General features: G+C 53.5%; 7 protein-coding genes across 7 annotated transcripts; 4 read left to right on the top strand and 3 right to left on the bottom strand.

Moving 5' to 3' along the window:
• Nucleotides 1–17: 17 nt before the first annotated feature.
• On the top strand, nt 18–5,561 carry Malapachy_2584 (glycosyltransferase family 2 protein; the record flags this gene model as incomplete). The annotated part of the gene is made up of 1 exon (XM_018137073.1): nt 18–5,561. The coding sequence occupies one exon, from the start codon at nt 18–20 to the stop codon at nt 5,559–5,561; it is 5,544 nt and encodes a 1,847-aa protein (XP_017993005.1).
• Nucleotides 5,562–5,563: 2 nt separating this feature from the next.
• On the bottom strand, nt 5,564–6,712 carry Malapachy_2606 (lipoate-protein ligase a; the record flags this gene model as incomplete). The annotated part of the gene is made up of 1 exon (XM_018137094.1): nt 5,564–6,712. One exon carries the CDS (start codon nt 6,710–6,712, stop codon nt 5,564–5,566), a length of 1,149 nt encoding a protein of 382 aa, XP_017993168.1.
• A 158-nt stretch (nt 6,713–6,870) lies between these two features.
• Nucleotides 6,871–9,880, top strand: Malapachy_2613 (condensin complex subunit 3; the record flags this gene model as incomplete). Its single annotated transcript, XM_018137101.1, has 4 exons — nt 6,871–7,325; nt 7,355–9,328; nt 9,356–9,542; nt 9,569–9,880. The coding sequence occupies 4 exons, from the start codon at nt 6,871–6,873 to the stop codon at nt 9,878–9,880; spliced, it is 2,928 nt and encodes a 975-aa protein (XP_017993091.1).
• A 9-nt stretch (nt 9,881–9,889) lies between these two features.
• Malapachy_2582 (bro1-domain-containing protein) lies at nt 9,890–12,355 on the bottom strand (the record flags this gene model as incomplete). The annotated part of the gene is made up of 1 exon (XM_018137071.1): nt 9,890–12,355. The coding sequence occupies one exon, from the start codon at nt 12,353–12,355 to the stop codon at nt 9,890–9,892; it is 2,466 nt and encodes an 821-aa protein (XP_017992999.1).
• A 186-nt stretch (nt 12,356–12,541) lies between these two features.
• Malapachy_2594 (fog: e3 ubiquitin ligase) lies at nt 12,542–14,794 on the top strand (the record flags this gene model as incomplete). The annotated part of the gene is made up of 2 exons (XM_018137083.1): nt 12,542–14,720; nt 14,760–14,794. The coding sequence occupies 2 exons, from the start codon at nt 12,542–12,544 to the stop codon at nt 14,792–14,794; spliced, it is 2,214 nt and encodes a 737-aa protein (XP_017993067.1).
• A 2,255-nt stretch (nt 14,795–17,049) lies between these two features.
• Malapachy_2619 (hypothetical protein) lies at nt 17,050–17,927 on the top strand (the record flags this gene model as incomplete). Its single annotated transcript, XM_018137107.1, has 2 exons — nt 17,050–17,870; nt 17,909–17,927. 2 exons carry the CDS (start codon nt 17,050–17,052, stop codon nt 17,925–17,927), a joined length of 840 nt encoding a protein of 279 aa, XP_017993089.1.
• A 1,272-nt stretch (nt 17,928–19,199) lies between these two features.
• Nucleotides 19,200–22,637, bottom strand: Malapachy_2601 (myosin i binding protein; the record flags this gene model as incomplete). The annotated part of the gene is made up of 3 exons (XM_018137089.1): nt 19,200–19,558; nt 19,595–19,879; nt 20,048–22,637. The coding sequence occupies 3 exons, from the start codon at nt 22,635–22,637 to the stop codon at nt 19,200–19,202; spliced, it is 3,234 nt and encodes a 1,077-aa protein (XP_017993120.1).
• Nucleotides 22,638–22,757: the final 120 nt, after the last annotated feature.

Genomic DNA, 22,757 nt, shown 5'->3' with positions numbered 1-22,757 from the left:
TTTCACCTGTGAACCGGATGGCTACACAGACGCCGGATCTTGCTGCACTCATCGCTGATGTGGATAGCACGATCACTGATGCAGAGATCACGCAGGTCCTGTGTGAACGTGTAGAGAATTCGGCACCCTATACGTGGGCCTCTGCCACGGTCCTCGTGGCGACCAACCCGTACAAGGACATGTCGCATCTCGACCGGGATGCTGCGGAGGCAGCGACTCTGTATAGCCCCCTTACCACGGCGCCTCCCCATCCATTCACGCTGGCCGCGCGCGTATACCACAAAATGCTGCATACGCAGCGCCCACAGTCTATCTTGTATACGGGATTGACAGATTCGGGCAAGACTTATACCATGCAGCGTGTCATTGAGCACCTGTTAACACTATCTGCATCGCACTCGCAGAGTGAAGCACGACTAGCTGATCAAGTGCAATGTGCCCAGCAACTTCTCTCGTCGTTCGGCAGTGCCAAAACCTTATCCAATGATCAAGCGTCGCGTCATGCCACGTACTGGGAGTTGCACTTTTCCAAGCAGGGACGCCTAGCGGGTGCCAAGATCCTTACATTTGGGCTAGATAAGCACCGTATGCATGGCCTGCTGCCAGGTGAACGTGGCTACGGTATCTTCTACCAGCTGCTGGCCGGCGCCTCCAAGAAAGAACGGACTGAGTACCGACTGGACGAAGTCACGATGAATGTCGTGCCCACTCGCGACGATGCACGTGCATTTGAATGGACACGGCGAGCGCTTTCTACGATGGGCATCAAGGAGAAGCACGTGCAGGGCATGCTACGTGTCTTGGCGGCGATTTTGCACATCCATGCTGTCGACTTTGTCGCGGATGGACAAGGTGCGACCATCTCAGACTCACATGCACTTACCCGCGCAGCTGATGTGCTGCAGGTGAGTGCCGCAGATCTTCAGCAGAGCTTGGTCACGGATACGCGATGCGTCGGCAGTGAGCGTGTGACGCATATGCTTGACATGGCCGGGGCTCAGCGCCAGCGCGATGCATTGGTCCAGAACTTGTACGCGGTCCTTTTTGCCTTCTTGGTAGAAGCAATGAACCAAAAGCTCGTACCGTCGGACCCCCACGCCCTTCTGCATATTGTCCAACTCGACCCCCCCGGCTTTGTGTCACGAAGTCGTGTGCCCAATGGCCCTGGCCGATCTGCCCACTATGACGATTTGATGAAGAACTACTTATCGGACCTGGTCCGTCATCTTCACGTACGGTCTATTTTGGATGCTTCTGGGATGGCTGGTATGATGGCTTCAGAAGGCCTCCCTATTCTCGAGACACACGTCCCAACCGATTGCATGTCGCTCCTTCGTGGCGATGCTGTGCCTGTGTATGGTGATGTGCCACCGCCTGGCGGCATGCTGGGCGACTATGCTCGCGCATTCTCGGCAGTGCTAGCTGGTGAGAGAAAAGAAGACGACGAAAAGCAGCTCGTGCACGATCTGGACCTGCACAAGCACCACCGCGCTTTTATTTCGCCACATGTAGACAACAAGCGTGTGGTGTTTGATATCAATCATGCAATGGGTGCCTGTGCATACACACTGCGTGGCCACCAGCGCTCGGAAGTGGACCTGTTACCGACACAGCAACTGCAGACACTTCGTGCGTCTCGCTCTTCCTTTGTGGCGCGATTATGGGCTGGTCCTGGGCTGGCCATAGAATCGCGTTTGTCCGATGAACAGGTTGTGCTTCGTGCACAAGTATCGTCGCGACCGCTTCGTCGTCCGACGCCGCTGGGCGACGGTGTGGCCTGGCCAGAAACGACCGTGGAAGGTGTTTCAGCCCAATTGGATGCGGTTATGATTGCGCTTGTGCGTACCATGCAACAGGCTGACACGTGCTGGTACGTGTGCTGTCTACGTGCCATGGATGTAGCCAAGCCAACGGTTTTCGATACACGCCGTGTTTCCTCGCAAGTGCATGCCATGGGCCTCTCGCTTCTGACGAATGCACAGCGGTACAGCTATATCTCGATGCACCTCGACGAGTTCCAGGAGCGTTACGGTGCTCTTAGTCTCGTTACGCGCGCCCGCAATTGGACGTCGCCCCAGGACTATGCTGTGGGTCAAAGTGTGGTATGCCTGTCCTATCCCGCGTGGTTCTCGCTGCAGGAGCAAATCGGTCCTATTCATGCCTCGCATGCCCCGATGCCGGAGGTGCACGTATCTCCAGCCTCGGATACGTACCAGAATGATCCCATGCATGGGTCTACCATGATGCATTCGGCTAGTGCTGCCATGGGGCCAAAGTTTCGTCAGGGGCCTTATCTCAACGACGTGCCAGGCTCTGATATGTCGCTTCTTCCTAAAGGCGACGACCAGGATGATCCTTTCCTCACGGAGCCGATGCTGCGAGAGGCCTCCCACACATCGTGGCCCGCGTTGATGGACAAAGAGGCAGCGCTGCTGCAGCCTACTGACATTGAGGAAGTGCCGATCACGCGCTTACGACGCTGGTGGACGTGGCTCACGTGGCTGTTGACGTGGTGGATTCCTGATTCGGTGCTGACACATGTACTGCACCAGCGCCGCCCTGATGTGCGTATGGCCTGGCGCGAGAAAGTGACCATCTGTTTGTTGATTTTCTTCTTCTGTGCCGTGGTTCTCTTTTACATTATCGGTTTGGGCCCTATTCTGTGCCCAGACTACAAACATGCTTGGAATGAGGGGCAGCTTGGTGAGCACAGTACAACGAAATCGTTCTATGTCGCTGTGGCAGGCGATGTGTACGACATCACCAAATTTTACAAGCTTGATCACTCCGATATTCCCGCCACACCTGTAACGACAGACATTATGATGCAGCTGGCCGGCCAAGACCTCACCCCGTACTTCCCTGTACCGCTCTCTGTTTCTTGCCGAGGACTTGTTACCGATCCTGCGCTGCAACTCATGCAGCAGGAAAACCTCACGGCTACAATTCCACAGGCTATCCACAAGTCCGGCGCTGCGCAACCGTACAACAACACAGCACTGAACGACCAAAACTGGTACTACAACCGTTTCCTTCCTCGCATGAAGCCCTATTATAAAGGCTACTATGTCTACGACAAAAAGCGGGTGCAGACCGACGGCTCCTGGCGAAGCTGGGCCACTGTTAACGAAAAGATCTACGATCTGACGAACTATGTTCACACCCGCAAGATGCAAACTGGCAACAACAAGTACGATTTCCTGAACAACAATGTGGTCGACTTGTTCGAAGGCCAAGCAGGCTCAGATATTACCGATGACTTTGCTGCGGTGATGCGCGGCCTTGCGCCTGATGTGCGGCAGGAAACACAGGCCTGTCTAGACAACGCCTTCTACGTTGGCCGTCTTGATTTCCGACTGGAGGCGCAGTGCCTGGTCCAAAATTATCTGCTTCTTGCGTTTTCATGTTTAATCTTCGTTTCGATCTTTGCCAAGTTTGTTAGTGCACTACAGCTTGCGCCGCGACCCATGCCAGAGCAACAAGACCGCTTCGTAATTTGTCATGTGCCTTGCTACACAGAAGGCGAAGATTCCCTACGCAAGACGATTGAGTCTATTGCAGTGCAAGATTACGACGACAAACGAAAACTTTTGTTTGTGGTTTGCGACGGCATGATTGTGGGTAGTGGCAACGATGCATCCACCCCCCGAATTGTCTTGGATATTTTCGGCGTAGATCCCAGCGTGGATCCAGAGCCCTTGCCGTTCAAATCGGTAGCGGAAGGCTCGAAGCAGCTCAACTATGGCAAAGTGTACTCAGGCCTGTTTGAGTGTGAAGGCCACGTGGTGCCGTATGTCGTTGTCGTCAAAGTCGGTCGTCCGAGTGAGCGCTCGCGACCTGGCAACCGCGGTAAGCGTGACACCCAAATTCTGTTGATGCGGTACTTGAACCGTGTGCACTTTGATACGCCGATGTTCCCCCTGGAGCTGGAAATCTATCACCATATGAAGAACATTATCGGCATCGATCCGTCGTTCTACGAGTATGTCCTCATGGTCGATGCCGATACGGCCGTATCGCGCGATGGTCTCAATCGTCTGGTCTCTGCATCTGTCGATGACCCACGCACAATTGCAGTGTGTGGTGAGACGTTGCTGGAGAATGAGGATACCTCCATTTGGTCGATGGTGCAAGTGTATGAGTACTATATCTCCCACAACATGGCCAAGGCCTTTGAGTCCCTCTTTGGCAGTGTAACGTGTTTGCCAGGTTGTTTCTCTATGTATCGCTTACGCTCGCCAGACCGCGGCCGGCCTTTGTTCATCTCGGACAAAGTGATTGATGACTATTCGGAAAATCGCGTGGACACACTGCACAAGAAGAATCTGCTAGCGCTCGGTGAAGATCGGTACCTCACCACGCTCTTACTCAAGCATTTTCCGCTTTTCCGGACCAAGTTCCGCAGTGATGCAAAGGCAGTGACGATGGCGCCGGAATCCCTCTCTGTATTGCTTTCGCAGCGACGTCGTTGGATTAACTCGACCATCCACAATTTGGCGGAGCTGGTTATGATGGATGGCTTATGTGGTTTCTGCTTGTTCTCCATGCGCTTCATTGTGTTTATTGACTTGGTCGGTACGATTATTCTGCCTGCTACGGCTGTGTACATGTTGTTCCTGATTATCACCGTGGCGACAGGTTCTAGCCCCCTACCACTTATTGCCATTGTGATGATTGCGGCAGTGTATGGTTTGCAAGCCATTATTTTCCTGCTGAAGCGCCAGTGGCAGTACATTGGCTGGATGGTCATCTATTTGATTGCCTACCCACTCTACTCGTTCCTGCTCCCTATTTATTCCTTCTGGCACATGGACGACTTCTCGTGGGGTAACACACGTGTCGTTGTCGGTGAAAAAGGGAACAAAAAAGTGGTGGCTGGCACCGATGATGAGCCCTACAGCGATGCCATGATTCCACGCAAGACAGTAACGGAGTACCAACAGGAGATCTATGCGAATGGCGATGATTCGCAAGATGTATTGTTGTATGATATGCCTCCGCCACCCACGAGCATTGGCCATGGCATGTATACGCCCATGGAGGCGTCTGATCCGTTCCAAGACGACTATTTCCAACATACAAACCTGCTTGATAAGCAGGCCAAACGTGCGTCTAAGCGTCAATCTAGTGCAACATCGTGGCGTGATTCATGGAATGGCTCTGCATCGCAACCTCGTATCTCGATGATGAGTGGTATGCCCATGCTGGCACCACCCTCCATGTACGGTATGCCACCACCACCACCGCCTATGTATGGCATGCCGCCACCGCCGGCTATGTTCCCCAACTATTCGGACATGGGTACGCCGTTGCCAGGTGCGACAAGTCTGTTAGATGAACCTGCCCCCCTGTCGGTGCCTGTGATCTATGCAGAAGATCCTACCGACGAACAGATTCGCTCCACCATCCGTGCCTACCTTGGCGCACAACCCAGTTTAATGCAAGTGACTAAGCGGCATGTACGTCAGGCGGTGGCCGATGCTATGCCCAATGCCGATCTGACCGACAAGAAAGATCTAATGAACCAAATGATTGACGACCTTTTGTCAGGCCCTTCCTAATACTACAATGCCTTCTTCAGCCACGCGGCTAGGCGTGCCTCGACCGCTGGTGCTGTGCTAGGCGGTACGCTCGATGGCGGTGCCCACGCCAAGGCGTCGTACGGTGCGCCTTTCAATTGTTGTACTGCCTGCGCCAACGTGGGCGACGGCGTCTCCACATCCACGCGATCAACTCGACCGTGTGTACAATGCAGTGTCACGGTAAGTGACGCTTGATCGAACGGCACATGCTCGGTCGATGCTGTGACAGAAAAGGCAGGGTTGGAGCCATAAAGCCAATCCCAACTTTGTAATGATTCGTAGTTTTCACGAACATGATATGTACGAGACTTGATTTGGGCTGTGTGATCGAGCATGCGCTCATCGACCCACACCTTGTTGCTGGGCCCATACTTTCGGCAGAAAGCCGCGTAAATGGCTTCCATGACACACTCACACGCCAAACGAGCGGCTTGGTCAGGAAACGCCATGGTCAGGTTGGTTACAGGGGAAGGTACCGATGACACAGCATTCGTCGTCATATGAGATCGGCGCTGCTTAAGCATCGACATGCGCCGCAGATTTGCATCCAGCAACAATGTGCCATGGTGATACGCACGGTGATTTGCTAATTTATAGGCACTGCCGGATACTTTACGGAACCACTTTTCTTCGGCCTCCGTGGCTTGGACATCCAGGACGGCCAAATCATTGCGATCTGTCAGGAAGACTGGATCAATTCCATGCTTTGATGGTAAAGAAACTGGCTTACTTTTGAAGGCTTCTGCAATGAGTTCTGTATGAATGCGCCGCGCGAACGACGCTTTGGATGTATGAAACGAAAAGTTAAGGTTGCCTGGATCATGGTACACTGTGCCACCGCCACTCTGCCTGCGAATCACAGAAACGTTTTCCTCTCGCATAGCCTGCGGGTCCACTTCGCTCCATAGATTCTGATTGCGGCCAACCACGACGCAAGGGTCGTTCACATACAAGAAACATGCAGGCTCGTTCTCAGGCAGAGTGCGGAACAAGAAATCCTCCCAAGCCAAATTAAAATAGGGATTCCGTGTCCTGGAAATGTACACAACAGGATTTGTAGATGCAGAAGCGTAGCCCCGCGCCAGGAGATAGCGCACGCTGCGACCTCTGCGACGCAGCGCTAAGGCCATCAGTGAAGAGAGAGCTCTTCCTGGTGCGTGCGTAGGTCGGTTGCATATCACGTGATACGACGCGCGAGGGGTGCGCGTTCTTGTCCAACACGCCCGCCATCGCTTGCAGCATACGAGGTGGTTCTATTGCGTTGTGCCGTCCCATTGTGCGTAGCAAAATGCGACACACGCTCGTGGAAACGGTACAGACACACATACCACCGCATTTCCAAGATGCCCAACACTCGTTAGCAAATCACCGCAAGAACTGCGTGTCCTTGCTCAAGGTGCACAAGCAGTGTGCTCAAGTAACAGAGCAAACGGAGCGTGGCACGCGTCTGATCGGTGAAAAGCTCTTCAATGAGACTATATTTTCATGCCTCAACCGTGCGCTTGCGTTGAAGAAGGGTGTCAAGTCTGCTGATCGCATTTGTAAGTTCGTTGCGACGTATGCGGCCTATGCCCAGGAGCAATTTAATGCTGGCGTCGATGATGATAGCGATACGACGGCCACTCGCTTTATCGCGATTCTTCTGAAGCATTTGCTGAAAGGATTTCGTGCGAAAGACAAAAACGTGCGTTTGCGGTGCTGTGGATGCGTAGCGCTGCTCATCAACTCCATTGACAGCATTGAGTAGGTACCTACGATACGCTCACCTTCAGTGATGATTTATATGAGACTCTCGTTAGTCTCTTAATGGAGCGCCTCACTGACCGTGAATCTGGTGTGCGTGTACAAGCCATTGTGGCCCTCGCTCGCTTACAGTCTGATGAAGAAGGTACAGACCAACAAACTCTGCGTCTCCTTTTGCATCGGTTGAGACACGATGCCAGCGCTGAAGTGCGACGTGCCGCTTTGTTCAATATCACACCAACAACGGCTACCCTGCCGTACTTATTAGAGCGTCTACAAGATGTGGACACTACCAACAGGCGATGCGTCTACTTGGGCTCGCTTAAAATGCTCGTCGATGCACAGCCTTTACTGGCCCGCGACGATGGCGCAAGTGTACGCGCAAGCTTAGGCTTGGGCGAAGTCTCACTTAGCGAAGTGATTCGCGTGGGTCTACATGAACGTGATGCTAGCGTGCAAAAAGCCGCACGGAAACTCGTGGCGTATTGGCTAGAGGCTATGGGCGGCGATATACTCACTTTGTTGGAACATTTGCATGTGAGTCGGACAGAGAATGGTGAACCAGTCGTGCTGGCTCTCTTGGAAGAGTCACAGGAAGTCCGCACCACTGTGCAGGCCTTGTTGGAAGACCACATGTCATATTGGGCAGCGATGACGCCTGCCAAGGCCTTGCTAGCACGTTGCTTTGTGCTGTACAGTACAACGCATCATATGGAACGAGCACTCGAGTCGTGCATTCCTGTGGTCACGGCGCTGGTCTTTCGTATTCAGGCAGAGTACGAAGCGCTGAGTCAGTCTCTCGAACAACAGGCCATGGAAGAAGCAGAGGAAGATGATGGTGATGGCCTGCCTATGGTCCAGGACGACCTCGCACTCTCTCGGGTGTTTACTGTTAACGAGATGTTGACACTTGCCATGTACTGCGATTATGGCGATGAGATGGGCCGTCGAAAAATGTACATGCTGGTCCGTGAAATGCTTGGCAATGCATGGCTTCCTTCCAAACTTGTGCCACGATGCCTTGATGTGCTGCTCCGTTTATCAAGTGGGCAACGTGACTTTCTGCAGCTGGTCGTCGAGCTGGTTCAGTCTCTCGAAGCGGATATCGATGAGGACATGGCTCCTATGGCCAACGAGGGGGAGGATGGAGTTGCTATTGCTGATACGTCCACCACAAGGCAGGCGCTGTCATGGCACCAGCGCGTGGTCGACGACGCGTCGCCAGCCCAGGCGGCACACATGGCCGAGTTGGAGGCTCGTCGATTGTTGATTGTACGCTCGATGCTAGAGCGGTTGTCGTGCTCCTTACAAGGAGACGCGACCTTGGAAGGTCTAATCCAGGAACTGATTGTGCCTACCGTCCAGAGCAAAGATGCGATGTTACGTGAACAAGGCTTGGTATGCCTTGGTCTCTGTTCCTTGCTGGATCCCAAAACGGCGTTGGTCACCTTTCCTCTCCTTCTAAGTCAGATCCAACGTGCGCAAGGCACAATTCGTGTGCGATGTGTGGAGTGTCTTTTTGACTTGACCGTCATGCACGGCATCGATATGCTATGTGCACAAAGTGCGGAAGTCGCAGCGCAAAACGAGTTCAACGGTGACGAAGAACAAGGTCTGCAGTATGCACGACAGCAAATGATTGGATTCCTGCTAAGTTTACTAGAGCATGATGATCCGCAAGTGCAAGCAACAGCAAGTGAAGGTATTTCCAAGCTGTTATTGACAGGCGTGCTGTTCGATGACGACGTCTTGAAGAGTTTGGTCCTGACGTACATGAGCCCAGACACGGCAGACAACCAAGCCCTGCGGCAATGCCTTAGTTACTTCCTCCCGCTCTTTTGCAGTTCGGATGTGCGTCATCAACATATGATCCAGCGTGTCTTTGTCGATGTACTCGATGTATTGTCGAGTGTATACGAGGACCCTGATGCGCAGCTGCACATGGTCACTCCGACGCAAATCGTTCTTCAGCTTCTCGACTGGACGAACCCTGAACGACTATTGTATGTATCCTGGACACTTACACACAGACTGTCACAACCAGATGACATGATCCATATTGACATGGCGATTGATGCCCTGCGGCATGGCTTGACGTCGACGCGGCGCGATGAACGGAAGGCCATTGTCGCCATGCTATCGAAGCTCACTTGGCCGACAACAATCGATACTTCTCGTGCGACACAGCTTGCCTTGCTGGCAGACGCCCTTCAATTGGTACGTCTTCTCACACTAACACGTAGCGGGCCTACGATGCCACGACGCGCAATGCCATTGCGCGCTTTATCAGTGCACTACAAAAGCATGCACCGTCTGAGCGCGATGAGGCCACAGCAGAGGACCTTCGTGCATGGATCGCGACGCTACCGCCTCCACCACCTTCTCTGGTCACGCAGACGCATGCGAGAGCACCTGCCCATGCCTCCGCGTCCCACCGCCGTTCTGTGAGTGTCGCTAGCACGGCTATGAGTGAACGTGATAGTGATATGGAAGAAGACGCCGTGACGCCCATGGAATACGTGGATGAAGATGATGAAGATGAGCTTGCTCTGTAAACTAGGTCACTATACACGGGGCGGACGAGGTGGGGGCGCAGGTTGAGACGAGGACGAGGACGCAAAGCGCGGCGCATAGGTATTGGAGGGGGCTGGCCATGATGGGGGTGTGGGGGCTGACGACGTAGAGTGCGCTCGTGAACCCATATGCAGTGCAGCCAGATCTTCCGCTAGCGTCGTGGAAGAAGTAGAACTTGGTGTGTAGCTCGTTGTCATCGATGTACTGCGCCATGGCGCGCGCTCTGCTCGACGCTCTGCCAAGAAGGTTTCTGCCTGGTGGCTCAGTTGCTCACTGGTATGCGCGGCACTGGTATAAAAATTCTGAGCCTGATACATGCCTGATTGGACTTCGACATAAGCATCGTACGCCCGTAACAAACGCGCATCCCATTCCTGGGCGGTGCTGTGCGTCGCATCCCACGTGCGACGTACATCGGCCGCTCCTGGGTGCATACTCAGCCGATCCAGCGCGTCGGTCAGCGCTTCAATGCGTTTCTGTTGCAGGGCCAGATGATCGTCCATCCGCTGCCGAAGTGGCGCGTACTTATTGAGCTCCTGAGCGAAGAGGGTCGGCTCAATGTTTTTCACACGCCGGTTGAGTAGGAGTGTTCGTGAGATATCGTCTTGGCGTACTTGTTGCTTGAGCTCCTGCAACATTGCTTCGCGCTCCGATGGCATGTGTTGCAAAGCTTTCACATCCGTCCGGATCTGCTGCAAGAGGGCACGCGCCGGCGCTGCGTCTGCAACATCCGCATCAATCAGTGTTTGTTGGGACTGGGAGGCTCGAGCCTGCACAGCCTCTTTGTACGCCGTCTGCACCGCGTTAGGCCCACGCGAAAGCAGCGCTACGTCCGACTGCACCTGCTGCCACAGATGTTGGATCGCTTGATCCTTGTCCTGCGCTGAGGCCAAAGCATCCTGAGCTGCCTGAATATCCCTTCGTAGCGTGCGCCCAGCGCTGGCCGTAGGGAGTTGCGTGTACTGCGCGCCGAACTGTACACGGGCATGCTCACATTCCCGTGCATCGATATCGAGCAGGGACCGAGCGCATTCCAAGGCTTCACGCACCTTGTCGACAGGACGGGACAGCGCCGCTACCTCCCGATCCATCCGGGTGCATACATCACCAACCTGCAAGTCCGAGGCTAGATCGGAGATGCGGTGGGACGGTACACATGTAGGTGGAGGATGATGACCTTCCAGGCCAGCGTACCTATCCAAGCACTCTGGCAATTGCAGTGTCGAAAGTGCCCGTAGCATTGCATCCTCTCCGTCTTGCAACTTGGCTGCTTCAGCACGAACGAGCTTGGCTTGCTCTTCAGAGTACATCGAGGCGCTTTCTAGCACACTGAGCGGCACCAAACCTTGCAGAATATCTGCCCCTAACATCTTTTGGACGTCTGGATGGGAGAAGAGTTCGCGAATAGCAATCGGTGTGGCCACAGACGTTTGGTCAATGGGCGCTAAGGACTCGGCGGCTGGGGCACGCTCATGGTATACCAAGTCATTGTCGCGCTCCGCCTCACGTAAGGCCTCGGCTGTGGCCGTGCACTGTGCCTGTGTGAGATTGCGCATCATTGATGTGGCCTCACTGGTGAGTGTTTCACGGAGATGGGCAGCTACCATCCAGGTTTCAAAGCTGGTCATACTAGCTGCACTGCGGGCTTTGGCATCAGCTAGACGGAAGCGTGCCAGGGCGGAGGCATGCTGGCCCGCGGCATTGTCTGCCTTGGCGCGGTGGTATTGTGTCATCGCTGTGAAATACTCCGCTTTGCAACGGACCAACTGGCCCCACATGATAGGTGTGCGCCACGTACATGTCTCGTCGGCCCACTCGATGGCCAAGGCACCGTAGGTCGCGGCCACATGACTTGCTAGCTTAGCAATGAGCGCATCGCCCTTGCCATCGTGGATCGTTTTCTCCAAGAAGATTTCTGCGGCTTGGACGAGCATGAGTGTGCGTAGGGACTGTAAGGTAGGCCCCTTTAAGTCATCACTGGGCGCATACAGAAAATTGTCTTTGATATAATCCAGCAGACCGGCTGCTTGTCGGTAGCCAGCGTACGCTCGCTTAAGGGCATCTGCGCTGCTATCATGGCGATTCTGCTGGGACGCAATGCAAGCTACACGAGCAGCAGTGTTAAAGATGATGCATGCTTTCTCGTAAGCCCATGTCTGTTGTGTGACTTCCGTATGCGTAAACGCATCGAACCAGACAAACGTAGCTTTCATATCAGGAAAACGAAGCTCCAGCATCTCTACCATGTGAAAGTAGCGAAAAAGCATATCACGACTGTTCGTATCACTGTTCTTATCGCTCACGGCATCTTCTCGCGCTTGTTGGATTCGGGCGAGCTCCTCTGCATACGTCGCCGGATTCTGCTCGTAACTTGTTCGAATAAGGGCAGACAGCGGCTTGGTCAAGTCGACATCGCGTGTGTCCTTCACAGGCAGGACAAGTAGCGGGGATTGCATCGGCAAAGAGGTCCAAGCGCACGTCCGCAGTGTTAACCAGAGGGCCCAGCGAGCGGCGTAGGCGGTCGTTGGCGCACGCCCCCACGCGCCTGGGGGAGAGCCTGTCACAGCCGTCCCATCACGTGCATAGGCCGTGATGACGCTCGATCTTGCTGGCGATGTGTGTCTATCTGTCACGCTAGCGTCATGGGGGCCGCTCACTCGCGCACGTCGCGCGATGAGGGCAATAACAGACGCTCAACTGACACCAATCCTAGCAGACCTACATCGATGCTGCCACAGCGTCGGACCCGTGACGAAGTGGATGACGAGCCGACCGACACTGAGCCTGAGCGTCATCGCCGTCGGCGATTGTCCCTGGGTTGGCGTGGGTTCCGTCGAGATCGTGAACGATCTTCGGACTCGTCGGCTTCGTCAGGTGTCCCTCATCGCTTTCGCCCTGGCTGGGGCCGCACGATGTCCATGCAAGGCATTCCTACTCTCGCCACCGTATCGCAGGCCGGCGATGATACGCCCACAACCTCGATCGCAGCGCCTGCCGCCGTCCCGAGCACGTTGCCTACAATACCAAGCCCTGCCAATGAGACTGGAAGTGAGGCACCCGAGGTTATACTGGTCGATCCGCCGACCTCCTCAACCTACAGCCCTCCCACAGCGAATGGCACCACGCCCATACCGACCCCAAGGCCAACGCAGACATCTGCCACCCCACCTGACCCGCTCGCACGTGAACGGCAAGAAGCCGTGCGTCTGATTGAGAGCGTGCTTGGCCCACGCATGAGCCAAGCCCCGTCGCAAGGACGGCATCCGGGCCTTGACCCATCGTCGTTGGCCGGTACTTTTGGTGCGCGTCGTTCCTTTGGACTGCCTCGTCGTATAGGCTCTGTCCCACGTCCGGGAATGGGGCCTATGCTAGGGCCTGGACGGCCTTCTACTTCGCTTGGCACGCTCCTGTCGGAAGTCCTCGGCGCTTCTCGCGAAGGTATGCCGCCAGGCGCAGCGCCGTTGTCGGGCACTTCCGTGATTGTGCAAGGCGCGTTGGTGGCGCGAACCGCGCCTAGTTCTGCATCAGATGGTAGCGCTCCATCGTCGGCAGACACCAACCCCACGCCACAGCCGCCACCCAGCATGCCTGGTTCCGCTATGCCCGGTACCGATCCGAACGTGCCACATGTTGCTACGCTGGAAGAGCAAGGTGAGATGCTAAGCCGGATACTTTCCATTGCTGCTGCTGCGACAGCGGCATCGGTGGTAAATGCATCACCTGTCCACCCGGCGGCGGCCGCTGCCGCTGCTGCTGCGTCAGGCGTTCCCACTACACCCCATGCAGCGTCAGCCACGCCAGCAGCGCCGGCGTCGGAGACCCAAGCGCCACCGCCTTCAACACCATCTCAACCAACGCCTTCGTCGTCCACATCCTCCAGCCCACGTCATGGACGTGAGTTGCTCGAACGTCTATTTTCTGGGCGTACACAAACACATACTCATCATGCGACCAATGAGCCAGAATCTGAAACCATTTCGACGATTACCCGCCTGATGCGCGATGCTTTACGAGCATCACTCCCAGGGCATACCCCATCGACCCCTCCCCATCCCAACCCTGCTGCATCGTCTGCGAACTCCTTGTCTATTTTATCTACATTGGAACGCGCAAGGCAGGGGCAGCCTTTCCCCGAAGGTGAGCCTGGCTCGTTTGACAGATTCTTGCACAATATGATGGAGGATCTTGGCTATGCGATCCAGCATATGAATGGGTCCTCGCATGAATCCGAGTCGACTCTCCCCGACGACGTGAGGGTCCGTCGTGAAGGCGATGTGGACGGCGAGCAACTGTCGTTCTTCCGCCTCTTCCGTTTCGACCAGCAGCCTGACACAAACTTGATTCCCTGCGTGCTGGTAGGTGTGCGCAGTCTTCGTGCAGAAGAGCGGCTTATGGGCGGTGATGATGCACTGCCACGCGATGGCGACCAGAACCGTCCAGGCGTATCTCGCTTTGTGTTGTTTGTAAGCGGTGGTCGTTACCATGAGCAGCACCCACTCTTAGTCGCACGCCCACGCGATGCAGGCCGTGATCTCATGTTTATGATGGAGCTCCTTGGTGCTATGACGGCCATGAGCAACAAAAGGCCCACCGCTAGTGCTGCGGACATTGAACGCAGCGGTCTTTTGAAAGTGCGTGCTTCCGAGCTACCCGCGCTTAAGGAGGCTGGGCGTGTGACGGAAAACACAAGCGAGAAATGCCTGGTGTGTCTTGATGAATGGCAGGATGACGACGAATGCCGAATTTTGTCTTGTAAACATGCATTCCACGCAGCGTGCGTCGACCAATGGCTCGAGCATAACTCCAATTCATGTCCCCTATGTACGTATCGGATATCTAGTGAGCGTACTAACCGACAAGGTCGCAGCGAAGCTGTGCAACATGCTAATGCCTAGTTTGGCAATGTATCATCAGGCAAAAGTTCATACATTTGAACTAGTTTTTTGAATCGTGCATAGAGTGAAGTTTTGGCCTCACATGCCGTAAATAGTTCATGATGGTGTTGGTACATATGAGAAAAGACGCGTGCCAGCTGCTTGCACACCGTCACAAACAGACGACGGCTTTGCCGAGGGATTTGGCCTTCCGTTGGAAAGTGCTGCGGAGAGCTTAGGAGACTAGACGCATCGTCCATAGCATGGAATATATAGTTGCGGGCGGAGCAGGGACGACCATCTCCATGCGCCCGACACAGGAAAACCTCATCTCCGACCCGCATGGATGTGCACGTATCTTCATTTTGGCACTTGGATTGGATTTCCAGAAGCCAAGGCACATTTAGATCCTTCAAAATACGTCTATTGTAAGCCATAAGCATACATACTTCAAATGTTCAAATACCCATTCGGAGGTTTCAAAGGCAGGTGCCTCATGCAACATGGGTATCGCCACAACACGGTCGATATCATGAGGGTCTTGACTAATTAAATAGTCAATATACTGCTGTATGCCAAAGGGAACATGTTGGGCTTCTTCTACACTGGACACACACTGGCCTCGAGATGCTACAGCCAGCATCGATAGGCAAGGGCGCTACTGGCGCTGCAATAGAAAGACATGCATCCTGACACCGATGTCAATCACACTGGGCCTGCCTGCCGGATAGATTAGATAATCCAATTAGTACTTGACTTGGCTCGGCAATTCACCCCCTGTAGTTCGTGTTGGAGCCATGTCGGAGGAGCAACAAGGGCCGTCAGATCCTACAGTAAATGACACACAGGCGCCACAGCGAGTGATAAGGCGGAGAAACAGGCAACCATTGAGCTGCACGACATGTCGTGAAAGAAAAATCTGGTGTGATCGAGTTGTACCATGCAGCCAATGCCTTCGACGAGGTATTGGCGATACCTGCCATATCGAAAACAGGACACGCACTGGACCTCCAAGCCGCAAAACCTCCCAGTCAAGTAGCAAAAGCCACAACGGAGTCTCCGCGGAAGAGTTTGCCGCTATTAAAAATCGGCTAGCGCAGCTTGAATCTTTTATCGTTGAGAAGCAAAAGCATAGCACAGACCTTACTACGGAGCAACAACCTGCGCTTACTGCGGCACCGTCTGCAGATGCAAACACATCCCCATACAGCAGTGCGTCTACTCCTTCTCTTTATCGGACAGATGAGGCCACAGCCAAACATGACTACGACGCTGAGGCGGCAGCCGTATTGTTAGAAGGACTTACGATGAAAGGAGCCTTATCTTTGCAGCGGCATCATGCAGGAAGTATTCTTCGAGAGGAAAAGGAGCCTACTTATTCTCTTGGGAATAACAGCGGCGCCGAATGCGAAGACGACTCGTTAGTCGATCCGCTTCAGGCACCCAAAGCGACATTCCAAAAATGCGCACATGAAGAAAGTCGCATCCCTACTGACTGGCTCCCTTCATCTTCGGAAGACATTGAGATCACAGAAGTGAACCAATACGATACAAGTGTTGTATCGCCGCTACTTGCAGCGAGCCAAAATCGGGGTGCCTTTAAACTGTACAGTCTCACTGAATCATCTTTAGGTTGGGGTCTTGGTTGGGCTATTGCCGCAGGGGAAGAGATATGCCGTACTCACTCTATGATATCCACAGAAAAGAACTACTCGGAGCCAGGTATTTCTTCACAACGTATTGCTATTTTGGCAGGAATTATTCAAGAGCTGCCCAATCGTGAACAAGCTATGGCGTTGTTGGATATTTTCGAAAAACGTGTACTGCCTTTCACATACAGCGTTGTTCATGTTCCAACGCTTCGCAAGGAATTAGAGATATTTTATGCCTTGGATTGCCCTCAAAGACGAGCATCTGTTATCGAGCATGTCGATACTTGCTGGCTAGGTATCATTCTTATGACCTTCACATTGGCCGTACAGTTCCGTCCCAAAAGCGACAAAATTCCTAAAGATCTTTTGGGACCATTTACGAATCCTCAATATTGCACATTATGGCACAGTGCAACCAAAACTGTGCTAGTTTTATCGGGATTTATTGGGTCACCCAGACTATCTGTGATTCAAACCATTTTACTATTGTCCCTTTATTGTGTTCGGACAACAGAGGCAAACCATGGGCTCATTCGCATCGCATTGACAAATGCGCAAAGCATTGGGTTGCACCGCCTTGGTGATAAAGCCAGGCAGCCACCCACCAATGCGACGCCTGAGTATATGATACGGCGCGAGCTTGCCAAGCGTATATGGTGGGCTCTGATACTATACGAATGGCGTGATATTACCACGACCATTCCTAGTGTAGCCTTGCTGGACTATTTCAACACGCCCATGCCAGGCAACTACAATGATGCTGATTTACTCAGCGTACCATTCCCAGCTCCCCATCCGCGAGACGTCGTGACTGACATGAGCTACATGCTGTCATTTATTGATCTAACACTCGTGTATCGTGAGCAAGCAGAGATTATTTACCGGTTGGAAGTGAAGACGGGCAAAAATTCAGTGACTCTTCCTCCCGAAACGATTGATTTGCTTGATACAAAGTATCGCACGGTACTTGAGAATGCCCCTATTTTGTCGCACTCTCCCGTCCGTCCAGATCTGGAGGAAATCGTTGAAGTGGAGCGTTGGGCTTTCCAGGTGGGGGCATTTAACAAGATGTTCCAACTTCATCGCAATTCTTTAAGCAATCAAAACTCGCGGCGCTTATGTGTCCAAATGGCACGAAAAACGCTCTCACTGCAGAAATCGATTCGCGAAAAGTCGGATTTGCCAGATTTGCTCATTATGAGTGTATTGCAAACGTTTATGTCAACTGTGGTGTTATGTTTGAACCTTCTATACCTACCACCCCCTGCTTATGAGCGAAGTGTAATGCGGAGTGAAATTCTCGATGGACTACAAGCAATGTACGATGCATCTCGTAAATCCAACATCGATCCACGAGGTATTCGCATTGTCGAAGTGCTACTGGAAGAAGAGCAAGCACAATGGGATCTTATTTCGCAGCCTGGAAATGGCCAACACCTTCAAGGGTATAAATACAGAATGCTAAACTTGGCTAAACGTGTAGCAAAGGCCTCTCATCCTAGCAGTGGAGCCAGCAGCACAGCATCCGGATCTAGTTCAGAGAAAGGCCTTTCACCGCTATCGCAAGATGGATCATCTCCTTCCTCTGCACCGCTCTTATCTGACTTTCCACCACTCCAACCTGCGTATACGCAATTTGACCCTTATCAAGTGACCAAAACAGGCGTTGAAGCCCCCTTCCGTCGTGCTTCCAGACGGGGTGCGCCCTTTGATCTTTCTACATTCCTAGATGGGCGCGAAAATTCGTCCCAAACATCACCAGGTTCTTCCCTCCCAAATCTCGCGTTGGATCCTAACATGATGAGTACGATCCCAACGACCTTGCCAGTAAATGCGACGAACTCTGATACCCGAAATTCAAACGCGCCTGTAAATGGTATGGAGGTACGACAAGGAGACGCTAGCTATGTACGCCCTACAGGCTTGCAAAACTCTGCTGGACCTGATATGGATGGCTTCTGGGAATGGATCTTGTCACAAGGTATGGAACAGAATGCAGACACGAGTTTTGCATCCACCATGTTCCCAGCACCAACGGAGACAAATATGGTGGTTGACGACATTTTTTCCACTGATAAATTAGCAGAGTTTGTTAAAAATAGTCTACCATAGTTTCGTTATTTTTTTTGTAGGTTTTCAAGACAGGGAGGGATATATATGTGTACTGGTTACAATCACACCCAAGCACTACATAAAAATTGGCAATATTCTTGAGGAGCAAAAAGTGTCCCGTGCCAGGATCGAACTGGCGACCTCCAGATATCAATCACTCGCGCCAAGCGCGATCATATTATGAGACCGACGTGATAACCAACTACACCAACGAGACAACATATTAGCCATCGCGCATTGTCATTACCTATATTAGGTCTTCGTCTGTTGAGGAACGCCTACGATTCATCCAAGAGAAAATTCTTCAAGGCACTTTTTGATAACCAAAAACCACATTGATGACCAAGTATAGAGTACTGATTCCATAGATCTCTTCCCTCCTAGTAATTTGAGCTTATAACGCCCAAAAATAAAGAAGCACCATAACGACTACTACGCAGTAGCGTACATAAAAAGTTTGTCCCGTGCCAGGATCGAACTGGCGACCTCCAGATATCAATCACTCGCGCCAAGCGCGATCATATTATGAGACCGACGTGATAACCAACTACACCAACGAGACACAGACTGAGAGATAATTTCACATTTTGGTATAAATCACTGCACAACTCAAGTCTAGATAAAGCCCACCTTGAATCCAAGGGTATTTTGGTGCTGTGTTGTTAGGATTGTGCGATGCTCAGAATCTCTTCTTTGCTCTTTTTGAGATATTCAAGTACGTTTTGAGGCAAATTTATATCTTCCTTTGTCGAAAGAGGATCATCATCGTTTTCGCTTTGTGGTGCAGCCTTGAGGGAAACCAAGCTCTGATGATTATCCATCGGCGCGCCGATATCTTCTTCATCGACAATAGTTCCCATATCTTCGTCCATAGCTTCAAAGTCAGTAGGTATCTCGAGAACCTCGGTATGTGCTGCCATGGGAATGGGTACGCCTTGTTTGCTCTGCTTAGCTTGCTCAATCTTGAGGATGTAGCTTTTATCGATAGAGATGGCCTTATTTTGCACCTTTTTAATGGTACCTACATGGAAGTTAGTGAAAAGAGCAAGCAACATACCACCACAAGCTCGCACGTATATACTGACACGCTGTCCATCGATAGTTTGGAGAAGCGTAGCGGCACCCCATACATAGCGAGCCGCGTCACGCGCACATCGCACTATACCAAGCCCCGATTTGGGAGAGTAGTATTTGCACGCTAGCGGCCCAGCATACGCGCCAGACGCAGCATCGCCGAAATTTTGCTGCAGAGAAGCACGAAGTGCTTTGGTTATGGTATAGCCATTGAGGTTCGGCGCACGCGGCTTGAAGGGAATATCGTTCCCTAAATTGTCCGGCACTGCTGGTGGTTCAGATACAATCGATAAAAGAAGCCAGCGGTTCTTTGGTTAGACTCAGCATGTGTGCCTACCTTAAATCGCACCATGACGGTGTCTACAAAAATCGACAAAGCAATCAAGAACGTACAAGTGGAGGAAATCTGTCCATTTCGCCCTACGTAGTTATGTACTTGGTGGGGGCGGAGGGGGGACACGCGGTGGTGCCCGCATAGGCCGGGCTTGCGCAGGGCTTGTCTCGCTCGGTGATGTGGATGTGGTCGCATTCGGAGGTAACATGGATGTATCCACCATGATCTCCGCTTGCATTGGCCTGGGTGCTTCTGGGGAGAGGACAGGAGCTGCCTCGTCCTGCGTTGCCGTGTCTATGTCCGTGTTCATAGGTGGCAAAGTAGGCGCCCGACGCATAGGACGGGGCGGCAACGCCTCGCCATGTACAGGCGCTTCGACTGGGCTTGTCATAGCCGTAGGAGACAGCGAGTCTTGTGTCTCCCCTGTGGATTCTTGAGTGGCTTTGCGTACGGGCATCGGCATGCCCATGACGGGGGCTGGGCTCATACCGGCTATGCGCTGACCTCCCATGCGCTGCAAGCGCTGCGTAATAGAGTCACGTCTCTCCTGCTCTGAGTCTGTGGACGGCACCACGGACTCAGAGGCGGACAGGTCTTGGGGCGTCTTCTCCACCGGCAAGGCTGTTGGGGCGGACGTTGCCTCTGGGCTTTGAAGTAGGTTTTCTAGCATGTGGCGCTGTTCTTCAAAGTCCGCTGGCGCTTCCACGGGCTGTGTTGACATTGCAGGCGGTAGTGTTGCGATCATCGTCGCATCTGGCACCACAGACGGAAGAAGAGGCACGGACGTTGGCGCCGTCGATGGACTCATTTCCGTGGGGGTTGTCGTTGTTGGCATGGCTGTTGTTGTCACAGGCTCAGCCGTTGGTAGCGCTTCTTTCATACTAGTCATGTTGTGCAACGTCATCGTTCCTTCTTTTTGTGGCAGAGGTGCAGCCAGGTCGTGTAGCAAAACAGGCCGAGAAGACGAGGCTGGTATCGATGGCTCCCTCGGAGCTTCAGTGTCTATCGCCGGCTCATCCACGGCTGCAAAAGGAGCATCCATGGGCGGCGCTTGCTCCGTCAACGTGTCCTTCTGCCCAGCGGGCGCTATCTCCGTTGCTGGCGGAGGTACGTTCTTGTCTGTCTCTGGCAATGCTTCACCCGATTCTTCCAGCACGGCTGTCCCGTCAGAGACAGGCTCATTCAGCACAGGCTGCGCTTCGGCGGGAGGGGATGGGACAGACTCTGACGTCTTTGCACGTCGTGTTCGTGGGGCTGCAGTACGGCGTGGTACAGCCAGAGGTTGAGGCGCCATTGAGTCGGTCTCAGCGGTCATAGCAGGTGCCGCCGGTTCTGCCTCTGTCACGTTTGGCAGCGTGCTTTCTTCGGAGGCCTCTTCTGTTGCTGGTTCCGGCTTGGAGGCAACCACAGGCGGTGGCGGGGCAAAGAGACCTGCATCCATACGACGTCCACCAAGTGCGGCCATACGACGTGCGATAGAGGCGCGACGCTCGGCTTCGTCAGGACTCACAAGCTCGCTACCTTCTTGAGCTGGCTCTGTTATTGCTGCTTTGACATCACTGGCAGGCACAGATCGTTCAACCACAGGAGGTTCTGATACTTTGGGCTCGGCTTCTTTGCGCTGCAGCGCCGCCATGCGTTCCTTCAGGCTCATCTTGATACTACTTTTCGCATCAGAGGCGCTGAACGACGATGTAGCCGTCTCGGCACTGGAGTCCACATGGTCTGAGGTCGCCACCGGCTTGGCTGGAGGCACACTGGACCGCGTTGCAGCTATAGCAGGCGGTGGGTCACTTGGCAGCAAGGGTTTTTCGGACCCTTCTGCGGGCGGAGGGCGTTTCCATCCCCCAGGTTTGCCGCGTGGAATCGGTGGCGGCGGCTTTTTCTCCACGGGTTTGTTAAATGCCGCAATACGATCACGAAGGGATAGGCGGCTTGGATCAATCTCGGACTCTGAGGTTGTAGACGGAGTAGAGGTAGAGGCTGTAGTGGGAACAGGCACAGGCGCAGGAGCCACACTGCTATCTTCTGTACTGGCCGGAAGAATCGCGGTTTTTTCTTCCGTCTCAGCCATAGCAGGGTGTGTCTGAGGCGCTTCTGTGCTCGATGCCGAGACTTTTTCCAAGCCATTGGACGGCGTCATAGGTGCGTCTGTTTGGATATTCTCTTCAGGCGTTGGTTCCCGGTTCGGCGCTGTGGATGTCGACGTGGGCATCGGGGGGGTCGGTCTGTCTTGGACGGAAGCCGCTTCCATCGTCTTTTCCCTAGACTCGCCCTCCTCAACAAAATGATCCTGCTTCGTAACACTTGGTGCAGCGGTTGCCGTACCAGCGGCCAGCCCGCCGACCATCGCAGCAGGCGCAGCCCCTGCTGCGGCGCTACCGCCGTCTGTGGTAGTAGGCTCGCTCGTCATCTTGTCTGGGGTTTCCGGTTCCGCTGGTGATACTTCTTGCGCCTCTTTCACCGCTGGTGGGTCTGTAGGCACAACCAAACTCGCAGGAAATTGACCCTGGCGTGATTGGTCTAAGGCATGGCCCATGTACCAACGATCATCTTCATCTTCCTCCTCGTCCTCCGTACCACGATCCGCATAGCCCGTCACACAAATAGTCTCTCCTTTTGCAAAGGATAAATCTTGCGCATGTGGGCTTTTGTACTTGACAATGGACTTGACATACGCTGGGAATAGCATGGTTGTCCTCCGCGAGAGTCATGGGATCCGTGCGGCCCAACTCCAGTCCCGATCGGGTGATACAGTGTCAATCGGGCCACACGTCCCCTCTCGGCAGGGCATAGCAGCCTTTTGTGTGTC

Source organism: Malassezia pachydermatis, assembly GCF_001278385.1.
Source record: "Malassezia pachydermatis strain CBS 1879 chromosome Unknown scaffold2, whole genome shotgun sequence".
Classification (NCBI taxonomy): Eukaryota; Fungi; Basidiomycota; class Malasseziomycetes; order Malasseziales; family Malasseziaceae; genus Malassezia; species Malassezia pachydermatis.
Note: the sequence above shows the minus strand (reverse complement) of the source record. Positions and strands in the feature narration are given on the sequence as shown.